The sequence below is a fragment of the Bacillus rossius genome, assembly GCF_032445375.1.
Source record: "Bacillus rossius redtenbacheri isolate Brsri chromosome 9 unlocalized genomic scaffold, Brsri_v3 Brsri_v3_scf9_2, whole genome shotgun sequence".
Lineage (NCBI taxonomy): Eukaryota > Metazoa > Arthropoda > Insecta > Phasmatodea > Bacillidae > Bacillus > Bacillus rossius.
The window spans coordinates 32,656,414-32,673,270 of NW_026962013.1; the positions used below are offsets into that span (position 1 = coordinate 32,656,414).

The 16,857-nt window shown below is 51.1% G+C and overlaps 1 protein-coding gene across 1 annotated transcript in view; it reads right to left on the bottom strand.

The window, feature by feature from the left end:
- LOC134543189 (peroxidase-like) overlaps nt 1-16,857 on the bottom strand; it is an 82,582-nt gene that overhangs the window by 34,983 nt on the left and 30,742 nt on the right. Inside the window, exons 3-6 of the mRNA XM_063388082.1 lie at nt 10,815-10,982; nt 8,375-8,598; nt 5,210-5,380; nt 1,264-1,431 (exon numbers count right to left, since the gene is read on the bottom strand). Coding sequence (XP_063244152.1) covers nt 1,264-1,431; nt 5,210-5,380; nt 8,375-8,598; nt 10,815-10,982 — 731 coding nt within the window. The remainder of the gene's footprint in view (nt 1-1,263; nt 1,432-5,209; nt 5,381-8,374; nt 8,599-10,814; nt 10,983-16,857) is intronic.

The following is a 16,857-nucleotide window of genomic DNA, read 5'->3' on the forward strand; positions in this document are numbered from 1 at the left end:
TAACCTTTTCAGATGCCCTGGTAATAAAAGTTATTTTGGATTTGAGTTTGTTATATCTTGTTATAAATAAGGAAATTGTAATTCTTGTTTAGTCTTATTATTTTTAATTTTAAGATTTTAAGTTATTAAATTGGTCTGGAACGTTCAAGGACACTACTGAATATTTTGGTAATCGCGGTGCTAGGCGGCGCGCGAGCAGAACAGCTGAGTGTGTGACGTCAGGGGAGACCGCGGAACGTCAGTCGCCTGGTGGGCCCGTACGTCTCTATGGCTCTGTGAATAGTATTACGAAAATATGGTTCTATGACTCTGTGCCTACGACTTTATGGCTCCATGGTTCTAAAACTACTATTACGGTTCTATGTCTGACTATATGGCTGTATGACTATAAATACGACTCTATGACTTTGAATTTATTCCAATGAGTCTATGGCTCAATGCCTCTATAACTACGACTATGTCTCTATGACTCTTTTACTACGGCTCTATGACTACGATACTACGGTTCTGTGACTATAACTTCGTTGAAATGGCTCTATGGCTACGACTCTGTGGCCACGTGGCTGGGGAAGCTTTCATTTCACAGATGAGAGAGCCACACCCGAAGTTCCCCGAAGGTTGCTTAGCAAATAACTTTCTAATATGTAGCTATCCAGGGCTATAAAACCGTTTACATGATTTCACAGTATCTTTAATGTAGATATCCTAATCAACCGTCCACAATGTTTTTAAAGTATTTATAATTCAGCTAACCTAACATGATTGACCATTAGTTATCATGAGTTGTCCAAAATAAAAAATAAAAACCGAAGATGCACGATCGGGAGTTTGGCTCTCTCGCAGGCCCGGTGCAAGGTAAATTGGCGCCCTAGGCGAAAAACCTTAATCCCCCCCCCCCCCCGTCTGGGCCGGACACCCCTAAAAAAATTTTCCTTGCCTCAAAATATATCACGTAAGCCTTAGATTTTGTCAACAATCAAATGTTAGCAGGCTTGTGTTTTTTTTTTTACTTTTTTACTTATTACAAATCATGAACAGGTCACCGTGGACTTTAAATAATTACTTATATCAATATACACATTCCAAACTGTTACAAAAATCAATTTTCATCTAGTTTCAATAATCGTTAAACACATTATATGAGCTATGTGTCGTGCTGCGCCGCCCCCAGCTACTCGGCGCCCTAGGCGGTTGCCTGGTTCGCCTGTATGGACGCGCCGGCCCTGCTCTCTCGTCTGTGGAAAGCAGGCTTCCCGCACTGACCCAGGCGGCAGTCGTCCCTGACGCCGGCGAGCGAGCGCAGCAGGTTGAAGCAGCGCTGGCGGTGGCGGCGGTAGAAGGGGTCCTGGGGCGGCAGCTCCACGGGCAGGCAGTTGGGGTGGCGCTCCGCCCCCGGCCCGCAGCAGTCGGGCTCCCTCAAGGTCACCGGGTCTGCCGACAACACTCCCGTCACTGCTTCCCATCTTCCAGACTCATCCGAGAGGGACTACATCAATTAATATTACTTTTTTTATCACAGAATTTTTTTTTAAATTAAAATTCTACAAATGATTATCATGAAACATATACACTTAAAAAATATATAATTTTTTTGAGAGTTTCTGTGAGGATACTGTGGCTTCTGAACACTTTATGCTGACAACTTGTTTCACATACTCATTCGCTCTAGCAAAGACACGTGATAAAACTTCTTTGTCGAGAGATCGTTAAGGCGCGCCGATCCCGTGTGTAAATGGCTAGCTCTCCTGGCTAGTGGGACCAGGGTTCCGGGTTCTATCCCCAACTCGGTCAAAGAATTTTCACTTGTGGAACATTCCCTTACCCGTTTAGGGACTGTGTATTGTGTTGAACTTCTATTTCCATACTGCAGAAGGCAGCGGCGAACCATTGCAGCATCATTCGCCTGCAGCGCGTCTCATCCTTAGATTTCAGTGTGCATTTAAATGGGCAATTATTCTCTCTCTCTCTCTCTCTCTCTCTCTCTCTCTCTCACCCCATTGTACGATTTCTGTTACTAGCGCTGACCTTGTTTCTGTATGCTCTGTTTCAGACCTACACCACTGAGCAAAAACGTTTGACACAACTCTGTAATGTAATGATTTGTTTAATGTATCTGAATATTGTAAAGTAAAATTTGTAATGAGAATTTAGGAAGTTTTTTTTTTTCTTGTTTCATTTCATCAAGAGAATCAACTGATCCTTAGGAGTGGTAATTGAAAGACGCCAGCTTGTTTTCAAAAATTTTTAAAACAAAATTTGATATATAAAATTAAACATTTTTGGTCTTGAGCATAGCACATAATTTTATGAATTGCCATGTATTCAATAGTGACGGAATGCTTGCTTCAAACAGTTCATCCTGTGAAATAATAATTGATGTTTAGAATTGAATTATATTTTTGTCAGAATGACTACAACTGTGATAATGCAGTCAATACACTAATTTGTAATCTTAAAAATAAACTAACAGTTGATTTAAAAAAAACTTTGTAACCTAGGCTCACGACATGGCTATCTCCCCCTAGGGCTGGCTAGGGAGACACACCAGGCTACGGGCCTATATCAACCCATCATCATCATCATCATCATCATCATCATCTTGACTTCTGGGCTGAGGCAACTAACGTAAAATCGATGATTGAAGATGATTTACCGCTATTAAAAAAACAGTCTAGATAGTCCACAGACTCACCACGGAAACTGCTTCGTATCCAGCATTTAGAAATATTTTTGACAGCGCATAATTATCTGCAGACGTACCACGGACCTTGTGAAATTCAACAGCTGCTCTAGCTGAATTCTGATTGGCCCACTTGTCTCCGCGTATTTCTTACAATTTTTCCATATCGTCCATATTGCAATATTTGATGGAAACTCAGCTTGTCGAACACGCATGGCTGTGATTGTGACTTGGTTTGTTACAAGAGTGTTGTAAGGTGTTGGATGCCTGTCCTTGCAGTGGTGGAGGACGTCGGCAGGGCTGGAGGACGTCGGCAGGGCTGGAGGTCGTCGGCAGGGGTGGAGGTCGTCGGCAGGGCTGGAGGTCGTCGGCAGGGCTGGAGGTCGTCGGCAGGGGTGGAGGTCGTCGGCAGGGGTGGAGGTCGTCGGCAGGGGTGGAGGACGTCGGCAGGGCTGGAGGTCGTCGGCAGGGCTGGACGTCGTCGGCAGGGGTGGAGGTCGTCGGCAGGGCTGGAGGTCGTCGGCAGGGCTGGAGGACGTCGGCAGGGCTGGAGGCCGTCGGCAGGGGTGGAGGTCGTCGGCAGGGGTGGAGGACGTCGGCAGGGCTGGAGGTCGTCGGCAGGGGTGGAGGTCGTCGGCAGGGGTGGAGGTCGTCGGCAGGGGTGGAGGTCGTCGGTAGGGGTGGAGGACGTCGGCAGGGGTGGAGGTCGTCGGCAGGGGTGGAGGTCGTCGGCAGGGCTGGAGGACGTCGGCAGGGCTGGAGGTCGTCGGCAGGGGTGGAGGTCGTCGGCAGGGCTGGTCGTCGGCAGGGGTGGAGGTCGTCGGCAGGGGTGGAGGTAGTCGGCAGGGGTGGAGGACGTCGGTAGGGGTGGAGGACGTCGGCAGGGGTGGAGGTCGTCGGCAGGGGTGGAGGACGTCGGCAGGGGTGGAGGACGTCGGCAGGGCTGGAGGTCGTCGGCAGGGGTGGAGGTCGACGGCAGGGCTGGAGGACGTCGGCAGGGCTGGAGGTCGTCGGCAGGGATGGAGGTCGTCGGCAGGGGTGGAGGACGTCGGCAGGGCTGGAGGTCGTCGGCCGGGGTGGAGGTCGTCGGCAGGGCTGGAGGTCGTCGGCAGGGGTGGAGGTCGTCGGCAGGGGTGGAGGTCGTCGGCAGGGGTGGAGGACGTCGGTAGGGGTGGAGGACGTCGGCAGGGGTGGAGGTCGTCGGCAGGGGTGGAGGTCGTCGGCAGGGGTGGAGGTCGTCGGCAGGGGTGGAGGACGTCGGCAGGGGTGGAGGTCGTCGGCAGGCTTGGAGGTCGTCGGCAGGGGTGGAGGTCGTCGGCAGGGATGGAGGACGTCGGCAGGGGTGGAGGTCGTCGGCAGGCTTGGAGGACGTCGGCAGGGGTGAGGACGTCGGCAGGGGTGGAGGACGTCGGCAGGCTTGGAGGACGTCGGCAGGGGTGAAGGACGTCGGCAGGGCTGGAGGTCGTCGGCAGGGGTGGAGGTCGTCGGCAGGGGTGGAGGACGTCGGCAGGGGTGGAGGACGTCGGCAGGGGTGGAGGTCGTCGGCAGGGGTGGAGGACGTCGGCAGGGCTGGAGGTCGTCGGCAGGGGTGGAGGTCGTCGGCAGGGCTGGAGGTCGTCGGCAGGGGTGGAGGTCGTCGGCAGGGGTGGAGGACGTCGGTAGGGGTGGAGGACGTCGGCAGGGGTGGAGGTCGTCGGCAGGGGTGGAGGTCGTCGGCAGGGGTGGAGGACGTCGGCAGGGGTGGAGGTCGTCGGCAGGCTTGGAGGACGTCGGCAGGGGTGAGGACGTCGGCAGGGGTGGAGGACGTCGGCAGGCTTGGAGGACGTCGGCAGGGGTGAAGGACGTCGGCAGGGCTGGAGGTCGTCGGCAGGGGTGGAGGTCGTCGGCAGGGGTGGAGGACGTCGGCAGGGGTGGAGGACGTCGGCAGGGGTGGAGGTCGTCGGCAGGGGTGGAGGACGTCGGCAGGGCTGGAGGTCGTCGGTAGGGGTGGAGGTCGTCGGCAGGGGTGGAGGACGTCGGTAGGGGTGGAGGACGTCGGCAGGGGTGGAGGTCGTCGGCAGGGGTGGAGGTCGTCGGCAGGGGTGGAGGTCGTCGGCAGGGGTGGAGGTCGTCGGCAGGGGTGGAGGACGTCGGCAGGTGTGGAGGTCGTCGGCAGGCTTGGAGGACGTTGGCAGGGGTGAGGACGTCGGCAGGGGTGGAGGACGTCGGCAGGCTTGGAGGACGTCGGCAGGGGTTTAGGACGTCGGCGGGGGTGGAGGACGTCGGCAGGGGTGGAGGACGTCGGCAGGGTTGGAGGATGTCGGCAGGGGGGAGGACGTCGGCAGGGGTGGAGGACGTCGGCAGGGCTGGTGGATGTCGGCAGGGGTGGAGGTCGTCGGCAAGGGTGGAGATCGTCGGCAGGGATGGAGGTCGTCGGCAGGGGTGGAGGTCGTCGGCAAGGGTGGAGATCGTCGGCAGGGCTGGTGGATGTCGGCAGGGATGGAGGTCGTCGGCAGGGGTGGAGGACGTCGGCAGGGTTGCAGGACTCACCGCGCGTCTCGGCCGTGAGGGTGAGGTCGTGGTCGACGAGCTGGCCCCACACCACGAACAGGAAGGTGACGGTGTGGTCGTGCTTGCTGGCGTCGCGGTGCACGAGCGCAGACACGGCGCGCGCGTTGGGCAGCGGGAATCCCGTGCGCGCGGCCCGCGGCTCGCTCACTCCTGCGGCACACACGCACACGCTCAACGCAGGTTCGCTCAGTTCTGTGTGAACGAATGTGAGCGAGTCACTCAGCACTCGCCAGAGATGTGTGACGTTTAACCTCGGTAACGAGCAAATTCGCGGGTTTTCGCGTTGCAAATACAACTTGTAAAAACGAATCTCGGACACGAAATTTAACGTAGAAAATCTTCAAAATTATTAATGCCGAGCCTGATTTCTTTTTGACGTGAATCACGCGTAGTTTCCGCACCCGCCGCTAGAATTCGTTATCGGAACAGATACGTCTACTACTGAATCTTTTGATTAGCAGACACCAATTTCAAACAATGTACCTAATGAAACTGCTCCAATAAAAGAGAAAAAGACCCCGTCTTTAGACCTGATTTTAGACAAGGAATTTTATTAAAATACTGCCCATATTGTTGAAATTCACTAAACAGTTAATACTACAAAGTGTCCCTTGTATTTTGTGAACTTTTTTTGTTCATACACATTTTCCATTTCTTGACTTCCGTTGCATTCACGAAATTACTTCCACTAAAAGCCGTATAAATGCCTGTTACGGATAAAAAAAATTTGAAGTTAATTGGGGTCTTATGGATTGTTGTAGTGACTTTTAAGTAATAAAATATCAGAAACTAACATTTCAAAAATTACAAAAAAAAAAAGCGAAGGTGGATACGATTGTTGGAAAAAAATTTCTACATGCAACACTGAAGTTGTTGCCACCCACTACCAAAAACCATTTACCGTGGAGGTATTAGGCTATGGAGTGGGTGTCTGTTCTGAAGTTGGAGTTGACTGTTTAGCAATTGGACAACAAAACATAGTTGTATAAAGGCTAATATGCTATGAATTTGTTTAATAGCTTGAAAAGAACTCGCTTGGAAGAATCTTAAATATTTATAAACAAATATCATACCAACACATCTGCAAGAAATTAGCATTGAACTTAATTATAACCAAAAAGTGTTTTGCTATTAATAGGGAAGGCTTGGTAAGAGGTGGTTCTCATTTTGACTTAACGTATTAACGTGGTAAATTTTGTACACACCGACTCCCTTACTTCTTACCTCCATACTATTTACTACCGTCTACAATAGCAATGTCCTAAACTGTGTCCGAAGGACACTCGTCGCTGATTGGTCCACGTGACCCTCTGACGTCATGCGTCAAGTGGGCGAAGGTCCGAACCTACCTGGTCCGAAGACATTCGTCAATTTGAACTTTTTGCCCCAACCTGTGTACTTCGGACATAGAAAAGAACAGAACACTCACAATATTTGAATTTCCGGTTCCCGTTTGTAAACGTGGTGTTTGTTTGTGTTATTGGAGGAAATGGAAGGTGTTGTTAGTCACTTATAACTTTCATAAGTTCAATCTTAAATTACAAAGCATCAAAACAATAAACAAAAACATTTGGTTTGGCACATTTACTGCGCTCTGGTGACAACTTTAGAAATCAGATTTGGACATCGGACATCGTAATTGTGGACAGGGAAGTTTTCGGTGAGACTATGTGACGTCACTCACATTCGGATAAGGACACGGACCACGCACAGGTTCGGCCTATTGTAGAAGGACTCTTAAGTCAGACACCAGACTTTCTGTTGTAAAAGTTCACAAATTCACTAGAGATAGGTTAGGTCAGGCGTGTTACGCAAATAAAATTCTCAAAAAAATTAGTTAATTTTTTTTCGGAGGGTGGGGTTTTCTTATGTTCAGGTTATCGTAACTACAATGAAATATGGGTTATGTGTTGGGTCTTTTACATAAACAATACGTGTAAATCGTTAAAATATTAAACTCTCAAAAAATTCGTTCATTTTTTTCTCGGGATGGTAGGTTTAAGACTAGGTGATCGTACCGAAATTGAATGGCTGAGTCAGTGACGTTTAAAATACTCTAAGATCGTGTAGTGTATGAAATATCGCAAAATGTGTCTTTTTCCGGCCGCAATAAAAAAAATAATAAATTTGGTTTTAGTATATTGTCTATTATGTCTATTTTCAAGCTATCTACACCCACGCCTCGGCTATGGGCTGTGTGTATAATAGAAACAATTTAATCAAGTGCCCAGTATGTAAGTTTGTCTGCTTTTCTTTCTTCTCTAGTTCTAGGTGCTGACTGGCAGCGGAGTGAGTGGATAGTGCAGCCACTCACCACCAGGGCTGCGAGCCCCCCTGGTCATAAATCCAGCAACGGACCACACGTCCAAGTTCCTAACCCCCCATATGATAGACTTATATACTCTGTAATGCTCTTAACCAATTAAAGCATCCCCTTTACATCCCGCATGTCTGTGCCCAGGAATATTTCCCAGTGTCTATGCAGGTTTTACCCGAGTCCAACTTAGCACAGTTTTAAGCCAATTGTGAGATAGGGAAGTCAGTCGCGGAGCTGGCCAATCCTCGTACAGAAGCACACGATGCATGCGACCCTCTCCCTGCATGACTAGGCGTATAGGCTTCGCCCTGAGACGCACCTAGGTCCATCCCTAACCCCCGTCCCCTCCTACAAATACACTTAGTTTTAGCTTTGAATATATATACTGTATAGAAGTCGCCAGCCCAGGTTAAAATTTCTAATACGGTTTTGAGGTAGTTGGTTAATTCACCGCCGCAATCGCCACCATCTCTAGGGCATCGACTTGTGGTGGTCCCTAGCGGACAAGTGTCGAACTCTTCAAACACCTCTCCCCCCTTCCGTTGAACGACCTTGAGCTGCAGTGAATGATGGGTGTGGGGTGCGGGGAATGACAGCGGGCGACAGTGCTGCGCTCTAACGTGTAAATAACAACCTAAGACGATACAGGGCGTTACGGCAGCGCACTGCAGCGGTGAAGTTCCCAAGCTGCTCATCATACGCTCCTGAAAAACGTAGAGTAAATCCTATCCACTCGCGACTTCTATACGGTATATATATTCAAAGTTTTTAGTTAGGTTAGGAATAAATAATAGAGGATTGGGAGGGGGGGGGATGGGAATGCTCACCGTCGGCGTAGTCGGGCGGCAGGAAGCGGCGGAACGAGGCGCGCGCGGAGCCCCACGTGGGCCGCTCCGGGTTGTTGCAGGCGCCGTCATGGCGGCGGTAGCGCGAAGCCTCACATCGCCGCCGCTGGGAGCGCAGGAAGCGCGGGCAGAAGTCCGCCACGCGCGTGCGCAGCGTGTCGATGCGCGGCAGGCCGTAGGCGATGTCGCCCCGCGACAGCGAGAACCTGCCGCAGAGAGAGCGGCGTTCAGCTCCTTGCGTGTAGAGCTCGCTTGAGGGGAGAGAAGACGCCATATTGGTTTCAGGAGGTACCATCCGCTAGATAGTAGAGCGTACAGCTCGCTTAAGGGGAGAGACAGGTATGTACCTGAAGACGCCATATTGGTTTCAGTAGGTACCAACCGCTATATAGTTGCTTTATTAATCAATTTCTAACATAGATACACTGTTTGTGGAAGTAATGCAATCAGCTATTATCAGGCAAACAAGCCAGTGAAAATTAATTCACTTTATTTCGATAGCTACATATTTTGTGGTGCGGCATACCAGAAATGTTGTATCTCCTTCCTATTTATATAGAAAATGTTTTTATTTTATTGCAAAACAGCATGTATTATTCCTCGCACAGTTTAAATCTAGCTTACTTGCAATTAATCGTCAAGTAGTTGCCCACACCAAAAATGTGAGGTCTCATTTCGGCGAACTACTAGTATTTGCAATATTTTAAAGAAACATTATGTCGTACAATATTTATCATAACAAAAAAATTCTGCGGAGTGTTTTAAAAAATCTTGCGGCATTATTAATGTGCCCTAAGAGGCAATGTTAAATTTGAAATTCCCGCCACTTTTCGAAACAACTCTCAAGACGCAGCGCTAGTGCCCATGGTTTCCATGGGGTGTATCTTTTTTCTGTTATAAACACCGTGACCGTTATTGGGCTGTAAGTGTAGTATTTGTAACTAGTAAATTCAAACCCATGCCCATCTTAGGACTCACTCAACCACCGATCGGTCGGACGCATTCATGTCACTTCAGACAAATAAAAAATGGTTGGCCTGTTTTTCCAAAATTTTTAAGTTCCTGTTGTTAAAGAGGAATTTTGAGGATGCCACATTTCGTTCGCAGGCTTCGGCGAAGGACGACAGGCAGATGCAACAATTCCTCCACGTCTTCTCGTGGCACTGGCCCTCTGTCCTCGGGTCCAGTGAAATGAAAATCGCCCACAAAGTTTTTTTTCTTTTCCTTTCCTCGTCACAGCTTCCTGCAATTTTACACATGCGACATCAGCCTTCTTGGTTCTAACAGAAAATGTTGCGCAAGTACTGTATTACGTCATCGGCTAGTTTCGTCATATGGTCTATCGCGGTCACGAGAAAATTTTTCTTCCTCGGAGTTTCTATATTCCAAGACACCTTATTCAAAATAGTGACTGTATCGTCCGTTCAATAAAAGGCTTGGTCCCCAATATATTGGATGTTTTGAAGTATACTTCTTTTTGCCACAGTGCTGGTGAAAATATATAGTAAGCAACGGAAGAACAGTGAAGTACGCGCGCACCATGGACGCAAGTTTAACACGGTGAAGGCTGATGCGCATGCGTGTTTCTGCTGTATCCACAAGGCGAATTCGTCCAGACAACCGACAGCGTGTGGTGGTACTAACCTGTGTATAGTCGCTTAGGTATGTGGCAGATGCCACATTTATTTTCATCTTTTTTTACAGGACTTAAAAAATTTAAAGAAAAAGCCCTTTTAGGAGTTTTCACAAAATCTCGTAATACTTTTCGCAGTTCGTAGCTACAGATCTTTGAATAATTGGTAACATCTTAAGGAACTGCGAATTTTTATACCAGGAGACATTCTACTGGTCGAGGAACAGTTTGGTTCGCATGCCGCCGTGAGGCACTGCAGTCGGTGACGTGTGTGATGATGAACGAGACTTGCCGCTGGACGGGACATTGCGATAGCAACAGGGAAAAGTCAGGGGGAAATCAGGGAATTTCGTAAGTAGTCAGGGAATATTTTTAATTACTATTTTTAGCAATGAGGTTACTGAAAAAAATTATTTTATAGCAGATACTTACTAAAAATTGTACTAGTTACATTCTTTCTCCCTTTTCCCAAAGCGTATATAAATGAACAAAAAGGTTTTTTTTTCATTCATTTTTTTTTAATCATAAGTACCTATTGTCAGCAGTGTTGCCTTCAGTGCTATCGACAGTAGTGCGATAAAACAATTTATAGTTGATTGCAAACGAGTAACGATTTAGAATTTGAATTTTTTGAAAGTTATTGCCAACTAAGTAATATCAGTGGTCAGAATTTTTTTTTCCAAACCTGGAAAAGGCAAGAAATTCTTCATCCAAGGTTTACTAGCCACCCTAGTCAGACAGAAGTGACTGCGCGAGTGTGACAAGGCCTTAACAAAGAAGCGTCATGACCTGTCTGCCAGAAGCCGGGTGGTCTCTTGCAGAGCTGTTCCGAGAAGGCCCAGGCTGTAAACGTCGTACTCGCGAGGCGGGTTGTTCAGCCCTGCCTTCTCCGCGGCGCGCAGGAAGGCGTCGCTCACGTCCTCGTAGCTGATGCACACGTCCGCCTCCTCGGAGCCCCTGCGCATCAGCAACCCGCAACACTTACATTGCCGTCTCTGAGCCACTGCGCATCAGCAACCCGCGACACTTACACTGCAGCCTCGGATCCCCTGCGCATCAGCAACCCGCAACACTTGACCTGACGTCTCCGAGTCCCTGCGCAACAGCAACCCGCAACAATTACACTACCGCCTCCGAGCCCCTGTGCAACAGCAACCCGCAACACTTACACTGCCGCCTCCGAGCCCCTGCGCAACAGCAACCCGCAACAATTACACTACCGCCTCCGAGCACCTGCGCAACAACAACCCGCAACACTTACACTGCCGCCTCCGAGCCCCTGCGCAACAGCAACCCGCAACACTTACACTGCCACCTCCGAGCCCCTGCGCATCAGCAACCCGCAACACTTACACTGCCGTCACCTGAGCCCCTGCGCAACAGCAACCCGAAACACTTACACTGCCGCCTCCGAGCCCATTGGCATCAGCAACCCGCAACACTTAACTGCCGTCACCTGAGCTCCTGCGCAACAACAACCCGCAACACTTACACTGCCGCCTCCGAGCCCATTGGCATCAGCAACCCGCAACACTTACACTGCCGCCTCGGAGACCCTGCACATCAGCAACCCGCAACACTTACACTGCCACCTCCGAACCCCTGCGCAACCGCAACCCGCAACACTTACACTGCCGTCTCCGAGTCCCTGCGCATCAGCAACCCGCAACACTTACACTGCCGTCTCCGAGCCCCTGCGCATCAGCAACCCGCAACACTTACACTGCCGTCTCCGAGCCCCTGCGCATCAGCAACCCGCAACACTTACACTGCCGTCTCTACACCCCTGCGCATCAGCAACCCGCAACATTTACACTTCCGTCTCTGAGCCCCTGCGCTTCAGCAACCCGCAACACTTACACTGCCGCCACCAAACCCCTGCGCAACAGCAACACGCAACACTTACACTGCCGCCTCCGAGCACCTGCGCATCAGCAACACGCAACACTTACACTGCCGTCTCCGAGCCCCTGCGCATCAGCAAACCGCAAAATTTACACTGCTGTCTCTGAGCCCCTGCGCATCAGCAACCCGCAACACTTACACTGCCTCCTCATAGCCCCTGCGCATCAGCAACCCGCAACACTTACACTGCCGCCTCCGAGCCCCTGCGCAACAGCAACCCGCAACACTTACACTGTCACCTCCGAGCCCCTGCGCATCAGCAACCCGCAACACTTACACTGCCGCCTCCGAGCCCCTGCGCAACAGTAACCCGCAACACTTACACTGACGCCTCCGAGCCCCTGCGCATCAGCAACTCGCAACAATTACACTGCCGCCTCCAAGCCCCTGCGCATCAGCAACCCGCAACACTTACACTGCCGCCTCCGAGCCCCTGCGCATCAGCAACCCGCAACACTTACACTGCCACCTCCGAGCCCCTGCGCAACAGCAACCAGCAAAACTTACACTGCCGCCTCCGAGCCCCTGCGCAACAGCTACCCGCAACAATTAAACTACCGTCTCTGAGCCCCTGCGCAACAGTAACCCGCAACACTTAACTGCCGTCTCCGAGCCCCTTGGCATCAGCAACGCGCAAAACTTACACTGCCTCCTCCTAGCCCCTGCGTAACAGTAACCCGCAACATTTACACTGCCGTCTCCGAGCCCCTGCGCAACAATAACCCGCAACACTTAACTACCGCCTCGGAGCCACTTGGCATCCGCAACCCGCAACACTTACACTGCCAATTCCCAGCCCCTGCGCAACAGCAACCCACAACACTTACACTGCCGTCACCGAGCCCCTGCGCAACAGCAACCCGCAAAACTTACACTGCCGTCTCTGAGCCCCTGCGCATCAGCAACCCGCAAATCTTACACTGCCGCCTCCGAACCCCTGCGCAACAGCAACCCGCAACACTTACACTGCTTCGTCCAAGCCCTTGCGCAACAGCAACCCGCAACACTTACACTGTCACCTCCGAGCACCTGCGCATCAGCAACCCGCAACACTTACACTGCCGCCTCCGAACCCCTGCGCAACAGTAACCCGCAATACTTACACTTCCGCCTCCAAGCCCCTGCGCAACAGAAACCCGCAACACTTACATAGCCACCTCGGAGCCCCTGCGCAACAGCAACCCGCAACACTTAACTGCTACCTCCGAGCCCCTGCGCAACAGCGACCCGCAACACTTACACTGCCGTCTCCGAGCCCCTGCGCATCAGCAACCCGCAACACTTACACTGCCGTCTCTACACCCCTGCGCATCAGCAACCCGCAATACTTACACTTCCGTCTCTGGCCCCTGCGCATCAGCAACCCGCAACACTTACACTGCCGCCTCTGAGCCCCTGCGCAACAGCTACATGCAACACTTACACTGCCGCCTCCGAGCCCCTGTGCATCAGCAACACGCAACACTTACACTGCCTACTCCGAGCCCCTGCGCATCAGCAAACCGCAACACTTACACTGCTGTCTCTGAGCCCCTGCGCATCAGCAACCCGCAACACTTAAACTGCCGTTTCTGAGCCCCTGCGCATAACAACCCGCGACACTTACACTGCCGTCTCTACGCCCCTGCGCATCAGCAACCCGCAACACTTACACTTCCGTCTCCGAGCCCCTGTGCATCAGCAACACGCAACACTTACACTGCCTACTCCGAGCCCCTGCGCATCAGCAAACCGCAACACTTACACTGCTGTCTCTGAGCCCCTGCGCATCAGCAAACCGCATCACTTAAACTGCCGTCTCTGAGCCCCTGCGCATAACAACCCGCAACACTTACACTGCCGCCTCCGAGCCCCTACGCAACATTTACATGCAACACTTACACTGCCGCCTCCGAGCCCCTGTGCATCAGCAACACGCAACACTTACACTGCCTACTCCGAGACCCTGCGCATCAGCAAACCGCAACACTTACACTGCTGTCTCTGAGCCCCTGCGCATCAGCAACCCGCAACACTTTAACTGCCGTCTCTGAGCCCCTGCGCATAACAACCCGCAACACTTACACTGCCGTCTCTACGCCCCTGCGCATCAACAACCCGCAACACTTACACTTCCGTCTCCGAGTCCCTGCGCATCAGCAACCCGCAACACTTACACTGACGTCTCCTAGCCCCTGCGCAAAAGCAACCCGCAACACTTACACTGCCGTCTCTACACCCCTGCGCATCAGCAACCCGCAACACTTACACTTCCGTCTCTGAGCCCCTGCGCTTCAGGAACCCGCAACACTTACACTGCCGCCACCAAGCCCCTGCGCAACAGCAACACGCAACACTTACACTGCTACCTCCGAGCCCCTGCGCAACAGTAACCCGCAACACTTACACTGCCGTCTCCGAGCCCCTTGGCATCAGCAACCCGCAACACTTACACTGCCTCCTCATAGCCCCTGCGCAACAGTAACCCGCAACATTTACACTGCCGTCTCCGAGTCCCTGCGCATCAGCATCCCGCAACACTTACACTGCCGCCTCCGAGCCCCTGCGCAACAGCAACCCGCAACACTTACACTGCCGTCTCCGAGCCCCTTGGCATCAGCAACCCGCAACACTTACACTGCCTCCTCATAGCCCCTGCGCAACAGTAACCCGCAACATTTACACTGCCGTCTCCGAGCCCCTGCGCAACAGCAACCCGGATCACTTACACTGCCTCCTCCGAGCCCCTGCGCATCAGCAACCCGCAACATTTACTCTGCAGTCTGAGCCCCTGCGCATCAGCAACCCGCAATAATTACACTGCCGTCTCTGAGCCCCTTCGCATCAGCAGCCCGCAACACTTACACTGCCACCTCAGATACCCCTTGGCATCAGCAACCCGCAACACTACATTGCCTTCTCCGAGCCCCTTGGCATCAGCAACTCGCAAAATTTACACTGCCTCCTCCTAGCTCCTGCGTAACAGTAACCCGCAACATTTACACTGCCGTCTCCGAGCCCCTGCGCAACAATAACCCACAACACTTACACTGCCGCCTCCGAGCCCCTTGGCATCAGTAACCCGCAACACATACACTGCAGTCTCCGAGCCCCTTGGCATCAGCAACCCGCAACACTTACACTGCCTCCTCATAGCCCCAGCGCAACAGTAACCCGCAACACTTACACTGCCACCTCAGATACCCCTTGGCATCAGCAACCCGCAACACTACATTGCCTTCTCCGAGCCCCTTGGCATCAGCAACTCGCAAAATTTACACTGCCTCCTCCTAGCTCCTGCGTAACAGTAACCCGCAACATTTACACTGCCGTTTCTGAGCCCCTGCGCATCAGCAACCCGCAATACTTACACTGCCAATTCTGAGCCCCTTCGCATCAGCAACCCGCAACACTTACACTGCCACCTCAGAGCCCCTTGGCATCAGCAACCCGCAACACTATACTGCCTTCTCCGAGCCCCTTGGCATCAGCAACCCGCAACACTTACACTGCCGTCTCTAAGCCCCTGCGCAACAGCAACCCGCAACACTTACACTGCAGTCTGAGTTCCTGCGCATCAGCAACCCGCAACACTTACACTGCCGTCTCGGAGCCCCTGCGCAACAGTAACCCGCAAAACATACACTGCCGCCTCGAAAGCCAGGCGCATCTGCAACCTGCAAAACTTAACACTGCCACCTCGGTGCCCCTGAAGATCAGCAACCTGCAACACACTCAATCGTGACGGTTCGGAGCCCCTGCTAATTAACAACAAGCAACTCTTACACTTTCGCCACGGAGCATCTGCGCGTCAGCAACCCGCATCACTTACATTGCCGCCTCGGATCCCCTGTGCATCAATATACCGAAACATTTATACTAGTGCGTCTGAGCCCCTGCTAATAAGCAACCCTCATCAATCACACTGCCACTTAGGAGCCCCTGCGCAACAGCAACCGGCCACACACTGACTTTTCCGTTTCAATGCGCCTTCGCATCAGCAAACCCCAACACATTAGCAACCCGTAACACTTACATACTGCCTCGGAACCCTTGCGCATCAGTTACCTGCCACACCTACACTGTCGCTTTTGAGTCCCTAAGCATCAGCAACCCGCAACTCTTGGATCATGGAATATTCCGTCGGCTTATGGGGGAAGGAACATGAACAAAAATATCATCTAGGTTTCAACAGTTTTTTAAGGCTTTTTTTACTATTGAAATTAACATATTTTCTGAAGTTTATGTAATAATGAATATTGTAAATATTTCTGTATTCCAGTGAAATCACTATTACATGTAGCAGCCAGAACACTATTAACTTCAGGCGCGCTATTTAACTACGTATGCGTTGTGCTTTAACGAAGCCAAGTTACGAATATGAAACAATGAACAATAGTTACGACCCAAACACGTTTACTCTAAGATGGAGTCCTTTGGTAAGTGTCTCACCCACTCAAGGCGATGGAATATTCTCTGGCCACAGCCTTCGGTGTCCAGAGCAGAGGTTGGGTTTTCTTATATTCCCTTTTTCCTCGTCCGTTTATTCCTGCCAATGCTCCATCTTCATACCATCACTACGATGTTTCCCCTGTTCCATTAATTTGTTTCACTTAAGTGGAAAATCGTATTTTTCCTCGAATATCATCACAGCAATTTGGCGCTCTAAACATCAGACCACAGTATTCACATTATAATTAGAGATGTGTCAACCAAACCAAAACTGTCCAATGTGTTTTTATTACATTATAAATCCTTTTTCAGTGTCTTATGCAAAGTATTTTAATATCAAGGAATCTAAACCATCTAAAATAAGTGTGACCTAAGCCAACAGTACTAAGAATTTGGATAGAGATTTTAATTTTCAAACTAATTAAATATATGTTTGTTGTTTACACTCAGAAGTATATGGAGCATATCTAAAATATGCAAATAATTCACGAGGGAA